Source organism: Myotis lucifugus, unplaced genomic scaffold, assembly GCF_000147115.1.
Source record: "Myotis lucifugus unplaced genomic scaffold, Myoluc2.0 scaffold_0, whole genome shotgun sequence".
Classification (NCBI taxonomy): domain Eukaryota; kingdom Metazoa; phylum Chordata; class Mammalia; order Chiroptera; family Vespertilionidae; genus Myotis; species Myotis lucifugus.
In genome coordinates, this window is record NW_005871048.1 from 24,860,185 (window position 1) to 24,870,698 (window position 10,514).

General features: G+C 37.5%; 1 protein-coding gene across 1 annotated transcript in view; it reads left to right on the plus strand.

Moving 5' to 3' along the window:
* Window positions 1–8,255, plus strand: part of ELL2 (elongation factor for RNA polymerase II 2) — a gene marked incomplete at its 5' end in the record, with an annotated part of 61,259 nt that extends 53,004 nt beyond the window's left edge. The window contains 4 exon segments of the mRNA XM_023756855.1: window positions 286–292; window positions 2,769–2,940; window positions 4,924–4,968; window positions 5,061–8,255. Coding sequence (XP_023612623.1) covers window positions 286–292; window positions 2,769–2,940; window positions 4,924–4,968; window positions 5,061–5,177 — 341 coding nt within the window.
* Between the last annotated feature and the right edge of the window lie 2,259 nt (window positions 8,256–10,514).

Sequence of the window (10,514 nt, forward strand, 5' to 3'; positions counted from 1 at the left end):
GTCGGTTTCAGCAGGTTGTGCCTCCCCCTGTTCAGAGCTCTGCTCGGAGGCCTTAAGTATAGAGAAGCCTGTCCTTTGTTCCGGGGCCAGGCCAAGCTTTTGATTATGGAAGATTTTAGGGATCGGACTCTTCAAAGCTGACAGTCTATCAATGCACAGACCTTCTCTGCATATGTTACTGGTAAAGTGCTTAAACCTCTGCAGTTAATACAAAGTAGAGATAGATTGATTTTGTTTAAACAAAGCTATGCCATCAAATTTATTTTAAGAGGAGAGAATAGTAAAATTTGATCATCTCACTTTACTACAGGTTATAATGTTTTTCTTGTGGCAACAAGTTGCTAAACGCTGAGCTGGGGACATTTTTGTAACTGGCTATCACAGAAATTATAACTTGGACACATAATTCTAGCTTTTTTACAGACTCAAAGGCTTCATAAGAAGAAAATAATTAAGTTGCAAGAGCCTGGAAAAATGGAGAGTGAAAGGGCAAACAGGTCTAGCTGTCGATAGCTTAAAAAATGAACAAATGTGCAAAATAGCTTTAATCTAGAATAGAAACTGGAATTTGGGCTGTATGAACAGTTTCTCTCAATTCAGTACCATCTCATGATGGACAAAGTTGAATTATGTCATTTAGCCCTCAATGTCCAATGAAATGTTCATTTTCAGAGTAGAGAACATTTTATACTTAAAATGTGATACTTTTGCTTAACAGTAGTGTGAAAGCTATTGTTATTGGCGAATGATACAGCAGGAAACCATAAGACTGGTTATCATCTCTTCTTACCTAAAAAGAAGCCATATTTAGTACTCTCTCATCTGAAGCAGTGTATGGTTTTGGATTCTGTGCAGGAGCTTTGAAAAGCAGGCACCACTGAGTTGGCCCAGGAAGGGTCGGTTGGGGGACAGCACCTGTCTCCACCAATGATGGGGGGTTCATTTCTCCAGCTGCAAACCCATTTCTCCTTAAGAGTGCTATGAAAGTTGACACCCCCCTCAAATAACAACTGCAGGACTGTGCTCTCATCCTCTCATGATGGATTTTGAACTCCTCTTTTTTGCCCTAGTGATGTATACTTGTTATATATGACAGATCATGTAGGGAGACTGAAAAATAATTCTGACCTTCTCCCCATGGAGTAAGGCTGTGTTTTTTCAACCTAATCAGTTAATTCTATATTTTAAAAAAAATTTAACTTACTGATGTATCTGCCTCATCAGTGCATTTCTGTACACTTACCATGTTTTTAGCTCTTTAAAAATTACAAAAATATATAACCTATGTGATTGCTTGTTTTATTTAAGTAAAAGCAATTTATTTTAACAAAAAAATAAGTCTTGTATATATACAAAAAATATTCTAAAAATGGTGAGAAAGCATGAATTTTCAGAAAAATTACCAAAAATAAACTTAACTTGCTTTCATAAGAAATCGAAAGATCATACTATAAAACCTTAATGGTCAACTTCTGAATAATGCATACTTAATTACAGTATTCCTAATTTTTATATAATAAGAATACTCCTGCTACTTCTGGTTGTAAATTGTCCAAACTGTTTAAAATTTTATTCCATTCTTGCATTAAGAACCAACTGTAGAACTCATACTTTTTGATAAAAATAGTAAAATGCTTTTTGTTAAAATGCCAGTATAATCAAATAATCTTCTATAATAGCAACACAACTGTTGGTCAGTTTGTAATTTTCCTAAGGAATTTATTAAATGAAATATTGAGAGTTTTGAGAAAGCAGGATGAGTATTTTGCTGACAGATTGAACCTGAGTTTCACAATCTGTTTAGCCATCTCCTCACATATGCTGTCCCGGGAACTGTCTCCCTAGTGGGCTCCCTCTGCAGTGCGGTGAGGACATCCCGTCTGGAAAGGATTGCTTCCTTGCTGGGCTGGCGGTGTTCCTTTTACAGCACAGACACCAGCGGGGCAGCTTTAAAACAGCATACTAGCGTAGTCTCCGTTACACTGAGAAATTAAACCTCCACCCTAACTCAGCACGAATAAAAATATTAATGAGGACATTAAGGTTGCTCACTGCATTACTTTTCTCACATTTCCAACTAGGTATCTGTGCTATTGCATTTTAAATATAACTGTAAAGTTATCTGAAACCATTTTGGAGAGGATTGAACTCCAAGGTTTTCCCACAGTGAAGAATATTATGTACCCCCTGGGGCTACCTGTTTGAAATTGCTTTGAAATCTCAATTTTTATCTCAATAAAGTCAAGGGATTTTTGCATTCCATGACAGAAGCACAGAGTGCAAAGACCCTGATGTGATCCCAGTCCCTGGATCCACAAACAAATAATATGAATATTAAAATGCTGGTTTAATTTACTTACCACTGAGTAAACTGACACTCTGTGAAAATGGCCTTCATTAACCAGGTCCCTAGAAGTGTTCATACCCCAAAGTAAAACAGCTTTATGGCATTTTTATTAAGAAAGTAAATTAGACTAATAGCACAACACTGCCTTTCTGTTACACAGGTTATACTGTGTCATTTTTTTAAATGACAGTTTCCCTTTTGTATTTTAAATATTTGCCTAATCAGAAAGGGAGAAAGGGGAGGAAGCCTGAGGCACCTTGGTGGCAGCAGGTGTGAAAGGCCTAAAGACAGATCCCCTCATAATTCCCTCATGTCTTTTTATACTAATTTTCCTTCACTGAAGCTCTTCCACGGGAGACTTTCACCTGGAAGGGCTTGGAAGGAGTGACATGGCTATCTTTTATCCTGTTTTCCTTATTAGAAAATATATTGCTATCGTCTCCTATGAACAACGCCAGAATTACAAGGCTGACTTCAATGCAGAGTATGATGAATACAGGGCCTTGCATGCCAGAATGGAGACCGTAGCTAGAAGATTTATCAAACTGGATGCACAACGAAAGCGCCTTTCTCCAGGCTCAAAAGAGTATCAGGTAAATGCATTTGTTCATAGATGGACTGACTTTCATGTTTTACTTTTTTCTCTGCCTGGCCCAACCCCCAGGCCCCCAGGCATCCTGTTAGCCTTCAGAGTAGGTCTTCTTGCTGACCAGCTTCTCTGCAGCTTTTAGCTTCTATTTAAAATTAGCTGGTATCTAAATATTTGAAGTAGTGCTTCAACCTGTATTTCTGTCAGTGGAAAAAATAACCTTCTATTTAACGTAATAGGTGTAAAATATGTAATATATGCTTAATACATTTACTATACTATGTGTAGTGTATTGGGAAGAATACCAAACACAAATAAACAGGAAAACAAGTTGGATTTTGGATTCATCAATACATTTTATTGCATTGTCAACTCAACTCAGGCTACAGCTCCAGATCTGGTACTGTTCCCCAAAACTCCAATTCCAAGTCAATACTTTGAGTAATTTTTAAATAACCTCAGTCCGGGATAGAATATGGAAGATGTAGACATGAAATATAACAAGGGGCTTAATACCACAGAAGTTTGGGGTTTAAGTGAAGAAAAACATGGTGCTTACAGCTGTTCCAGAGACAGACATTTGTTAGCAGGTAGTGATCAGTTTCACTTTCCTACTTTAAGTGGTAATATTACTACAGCTCAAAGAGCAACAGAAGCCTGACCTGATTATTCTCATGGTTCTTAGCAAAAGGGTTAATATAAACGAGTGTTTCCTTGCTTGCATAGACCAGATAATTTGGTCGCACTTCACAGGCATAGATGGTGCTGCCATCCCGGCCCACTGCCATTGTTCTGACAGGAACCGAGCGAGAGAATGGATGAGTTTTCCCACAGGGGCCTGTGCCCTAGATATCCATTATGACTTCTATTAGGAGGCCTTAGTCTCTTAAACAAGCCGCCTAGAATTATATATTTTGCCAGAGGAGTTGGTATTTGAGGATGCGAGAAGACAGTGATAAGGTGGTTTCGGGTTTGTAGTTTTCTATGTAGTTATTGACCAGTGTAACATGATTGTATTCCAAGGATTGTTTGGTTAGAAGTAGCTCCAGAACCAGAATGCTGGGTTTGGTTCCAAGGTCCTACCATTTAATACTTGTGTGACCTTGGGCAAGTTACTTAACTTGCCTCAAAATCCCCATCCATAGAATGAGGTGACCATAGATTTGTGCAGAATAAATGTAAGCATTTGGAACCTGGTTAGATCCATCGTACATCAGGTTATATGATACTTAAGGGTTAGCCATTTTCCCCAGCCACCCAGTTTTCCTCCCTAGAGATAATCAGTAGTGCTGGTTTCCAGTGTATTCTTTAAGAGTCACGCACGTGCGCGTGTGCATGCATGTGTGTAAGAGGTATATACACAAGGAAATTCACATATATACCATACATAATTAAATCTAAGAGGTGTAATGATAAGACACACTATTGTGTTATGTTCAAGTAAGTTAAACTATGATACATCTTCACCTGATTTCATTAAGATGAGAAGAAATATGCATCTTAGAATTAATGAAATTCTTAGAATATATATTCTGTTTCCTTCTTTTAAACAAATGATGTCATTGTATAAATTGTTCTGCACTTTTCTTTTTTAACTGAACAATACAAATGCATCTTAGAGAATTTTTAAATATAAGTACATAAACACTTCTCCCTTGTTTAATGCTCTCCTTAGTATTCCTTTGCATGGATTAATGGACACTTCGATGTTGTTTACTATCTTTTGCTTTACAAGCAGTGCTGCAGCAATTGACCTTCCACACACATCATTTCACTCAGACACCAGTAAATCAGAAAGAAAGTCTAAGTGCCAAGCCAGTTTTGCATTTGCTGTATTGATAACAGTTGCCAAATTACCTTCCTTAGTAATTATACTGATTTACATTCCCATCATCAATATTTCCCCACACCCTTTCAAATGTGTGTTAACTATATATATTGAAAACAAAAAAAGTTCTCTTCTGATTTCTAATTTTTAATTTTGTAGAATGTTCATGAAGAAGTCTTACAAGAATATCAGAAGATCAAGCAGGTACGTATCATTACTGTTGGTTTTCTGACATGGAGTTGGGAAGTAATTACAAATTATGTAACCTGATTCCTCCTGTTCTTTTCCATCTACAGTCTAGTCCCAATTACCATGAAGAAAAATACAGATGCGAGTATCTTCATAACAAGCTGGCTCATATCAAAAGACTGATAGGTGAATTTGACCAACAGCAAGCAGAGGCATGGCACTAGAGCTCTGCTTGGACCAGAAGATGTGAATAAACTTAAGCTTATTTATTTAAAATTCCAAATGAGTTGCTCTAAGATTCTAAAAAAGGAAACTTTGCCTGTCGAAAGTTTCAGTATTTGTAAACTTGAGTTAACTATTTTTTTTCTTTCTGTCCCCCTCCCACAACCCCCAATTTCTTTGCTTCCCTGCAATTTTGAAGCTGCTTTTTCTGGTCCTCCCCCCCTCCCCCCCCCATCAAGACTTGTGTTTGTCAATAGAAGTAAATTTTTTTAGATATTGGGGATCCAGTATCTATACTTTAAATCAGTTTTTTTTTTCTTATAAACATGTTTGTAATTAGCAATGATTTTTTTAGATATTGGGGATCCAGTGTCCACACTTCAAAGTTATGTGTGTTAAAAAACAAACCAGTAATGTGCAAGGTGAAATGCGTTTGGATAAACATAAGCCTATTTTCTGACCTTTCTTAATGCAAACTCTTTGCCTTAAATGGTAGAATATTTAGAAATTTGCACAAAATACAAAAAAAATTAAAACATTGTATTGGAGGGTTAAGAAATAAAAAGGTCTACGAGTATGTATATGTGTGTAGCTACACATACACATATATATATATACAGGCTGACTTAATCTAGAACAGAAAAGTGCCCTGCAAGTTAACCCCCCATTGCAATGGTTGCCTTAAGGTGTTTGCTAGTTATGTACATAGTGTGGTTAATCATTAGCTACACTGCTTCCCACCTGATTGGAGCAACGGGAAGCACACTGTGGCCTACCAGCGTCTGAACGCGTGTGCGCGACCTGTGTGTGTGCAGAGGTGGTGTGGATGTGAGCGTGCATGAAGGAAAAAAAGCTGCTACTCTTAGTAGGCCAAACGCTCAGGTTAAACAACTGACGAGTGTTACTGTAGGTTTTTGTTTTTGTTCTTATGTTGTTTTTTTGTCCAATTGCTACTTCTATTGTGAAAGACAAAAGCATTTCCATTTCAACTGTTTGTCAGCTTTGTCGGGCAAAATTGGTATGTTATGAAAATGAAACAAATCTATAGTTTTGGGGCAAAATTATAAAATTAATTATGTAGGTAACCTATTTATATACTGCTATAAACTATTTTTTGAGGAGAGATGTGCAAAGAAGTTATTACCTACATGAAATGTATATTTAAAGATTTTTTTCTTCATCCTGGGTGCCAGGAATATAAAAAAGAGTGGATATATTTAACAATAGCATACTGTGATTCATCAAACAGCACAAACTTTCAGTTCATGGAGTTTATCTGTTGACGTTGATTTAAACTATCACTTGTTTTATCATGTGGGAACATAAGTTATGTCAAAATGTAAGGATTTTGAACTAATGTTGATTCAAGTTGTGTTGTCTTACCGTATTGTCTTTTCAAAGTGCTGCAGTAAAAGGAAGCATTATGTTTACAATCTGTTTTGAAATGTTTGCCAAATTTTGGTAGTATCTTTAATAAAGATGTTTGTCTCCCAGCATCCAAAAAATAAATAACTTTGTTGTGTATCACTGTAAACCAGGAAAATGTTATTATCTAGAAACCTGAGAGGAGCATGTAGATGAACTTTGTCTTTGGAGTTCTAGATATGTAGAAGTACACAACTATACCAAGACTAAAACAAGACCCTCTACACTACAACTCTATAACATTATTGCAGAAACTTAATTTCTATGTAGCATGAACCTCCTAGGGAATTCGATTTCTTTTAGCATCGAGATCCCTGGTGCTCTTCTTTTTTCCTCAGAATTGGTACAATCATTAGTAAATGTTAATTGATTTCAAACTTTCAATTGCAAAAAAAATAGGAAACTTAATTGGGGGGTAAATTTGGTCCTCATATTATTATGGTGGAGTCTGCTGAGGGATTTGTCTATAGATAATGACCTCATTGGTGTTTAATCAAAGATTGTGTGCTGCTATTTGCTATGAGTGGTGTTTCTCAAAAGCAAGGTGCTTGGACCACTTACATCACCCAAATTAGAATCTCTGGGTATAGGGCCCAGGTAGTCATCCACATTTTCCTAAGTATCCTCCAGGTGACCTGCAAGCTAAAGTATGAGAACCACTGGCTTGGATGTAGTGCTAAACCTGAGGTCTCTAAATCTCAAAGTCTTGAAATGAAGTTCAACTGTTGGCTTTTTTTTTAAACCACCTCTATCAGCAGGCACACATCACTTTTTCCTCAAGATGAGAGGCACCTTCTCAATTGTTTCACTGCCAACTCTTATTTCAGAACTTGTTTACAGACAAGTCTTCTAGTTAGGTAATTGTTAGCCCTTCGAGTTCCTACCCACCCACATCTGCACATCTTCTGGTTTACAAATTGGGTAATAGAAGCTGGAGATGCTTTACAAAAACCCAGCACTGCATACCCATAGACTTGACCACAAACCTATAAAAGCCTTAATTTAGACGTTTATTGTGTACCATGGGCAGATCCTTATAAAATGTGTATCAGTTATAAATCTCTGACTCTGCTGCTACCTGAGGCTGCATCTCTTTTGAAGACAGGCATAAGCCTATTAAAATATATCATTTTTCATGTCCTGTTAGATTTTTAGATACTTTCAAGTCATTGCTGCAGGAGTGTGTGATCACTTAGTTACTTTAGTCGAAGAATCTATTCAGTTTTTTTGAAAGACACAGTGTAAAAGCATTGTCAAGATGAGAGAGGGAGTTATGTTTTCATCACATTTCATCTAAAATAATTTGAAGCATTCTTGAAGATTTTTACCAACACTCATAAATTGATTCTAAATTGAATGAGCAGCTAATTTAATATAAACCAAAAAGAACATTAATTAGATGTGGTTTTGTTTTTTTATGTGGGGATTTAATTTCCTATCTTCTTGGGTTTTATTTCTCAAGGAGTAATTTAAAGAGTTAACTTTCACTTCTAGTGGTAGATGTTAGGACTGGCTCTCTCAAAAGTAATTGGTGTGGTCAGTTTCTATCGTTGCGCCATTCATTGATTCCAAAAATTCAGTATTTTCATTCATCTCTGATGGATCTTTTAACTGTTAGAGGAGTTTTCTTTTCCCTTAAAGTATTTCACTTTATTTTGAAAATAAATGCATACTTGCATGTTGGAAGCAAGATGTTGAAATGAGGTTTAGCCACAAATGGTCCATTAGTTCCAACACTGCTTGGTTGCCGTACCTCTTGCATTACTTTGTTCTTTGCTTCTGGAACTTGTCTGAAACGCTTTAGCCAGTTCATTGTCTTTCTGGCAGGATGAGTGTTATCATGTGTGCTTGGTATACGCCTTTACTACTTCTGAAGTTCTTACAGTTTATTACTTCCCCAAGTGTTACTAAATCCTTTTATTACATGTACCAGATTGGGGGAAATTTATAACCAGCACTTTGAGAGGAACATGTTGGGAAAGGATATTTAATGGACACTATTAAATGGAGGCAACAGGAGATATTATCCATTTTCTTTGTAACCTAAAAACCTGAACAAGGCTGTGAGGCTCGTTTCAAAACATTTTGAAGTGTTAAAAATTTACACACACACACACACACACACACACACACACACACACACACACTGTTTCTCAGTTCCATCCAAACCATGTTAGGACTCTCGAAGGTAAAATGTCACAGGGACTTTTCAGTTGTTACTGAGCTCAGCAGCTGTGGTGGCCCCTGTTGTTCTACACCAATTTCAGTTCAATAAAAATGTTAACACTGCACTGCTGGTATCTGTTTTGCCTTTGTCTCATTTCAAGCCCTTAATCCTTAACTTTGTCTTAAAAAACAACAACAAAAAATGCCCCACATCAAAGTGCTCTCTGATGTCCTAATGTAAATGATCTTCCTAGGACAGATATTGTTTATTGGTGACTCTAAAAGTCGGAGCAGGGTGTCTGTCTGCTCCGGGACCCCGCCTGTTTATAATTTTAGGACATACCCTCCACAGGCAACATCTAGGGGAACAGTAATCACAGTTAGCATTTGTTGAGGGTTTTCCTGTGGGATACATACCCTTTTGCATCCATGGTCCCATTTCTCCTCACCACAGCCCTGTTATACCCATTTTGTTGGTGAGTAAACTAAGGTTTAGAGAAGTTAAGAAACTTGCCCATCACCCAGCTAGTAAGCAGTGGAGCCTAAGAAACCTGATCTCCATGTCTGTGTTCTTAACCACTTCTCCATGATATCCCTCATATGTTGGTACCAGTTTAGGGTTAGAGTAATCTTCACAAAGTGATCATTCTAATAACATCGGACGGGCTAGAAAAATGTTTTGATTCAAAGGAGACTAGAACGTGAGTATGATGTCTACTGGATTATTCTCAGCAGGTTGATTTTATCAGAATTGATAAATTTGAAGGAAGGCCAAAATACTTTTTAAGAAAAGATATGTTTATTTTCTTCATGACTGTGTATAGTCTTAACAAGGCTACTAGTATTTGAAGGAGACTGAGGCAGTGAAGGCAGAGACAGGAGGCAGGGGTATGGCCTTGGAATCACACCATTTTCTTTTCATATTAAAAGGCTGTCTCCCTAACGACAGACTAGCTCTAGGATCCCTGTCTGAATTAGTCATAAGGACATTCTCCTGTTTCTATAAGATTTCTGCAGGAACAATGGAAGATGAAAGGAAGAAAGTCTCAATTAAGCATTGATGTTAAAAACCTAGAATGTTTAGTGCCAGCAGTGATTCTGGTTAGGTTTACAAGGAGCCTCACAGATTAATGAGATTCCTAATGTAATTGTGGCAGCAGCCCTCCCCCACCAGACATTTAACATGTGCTTGTCTTTTAATTCCTTTCCTCAGCTGTAAAGTGGAAATACGCCTTCTTACTGGGTATGAAAGAAGCTTAATTACTGTTTATAAAGCACTTGGGTGTTCCATGAAAAACAGCTATCTAAATTATATATTGTCTGCTGAATGCATTGGGAGACTTGGGAGCATTATTTTCCAGGTGACAATGGGTCCATTTTGACTGATGGCAAAGGGGACAAAGGCAGAGAGAAGAGAGAGGCTGAGGGTTCTAGGTGAGTGCCTGGGGTTTGTTTTATTGAATGCCAGGCTCTCACGTACCTGTTCCACTGGTTTTACCTTTCTGACACGGACAGGAGGCTAGCAGTGGCAAGAGATGGCTCTGATATTTTATGATTGCTTAATTGTCATGTTGGGGTCAGATGATTCTGCCGTGTGTGACTGGAGATGCGTCATTCACAACTCCTGCCTGCTTAATTCAACTGGCCAGCCAGGCTGGTTTGTCTGACTGTAATTAGATACTTGGTACAATGTGGGCATTTGTAGATGAACGATAAAATCTCATATCTGGGTCTGTGAAATGTAAGGA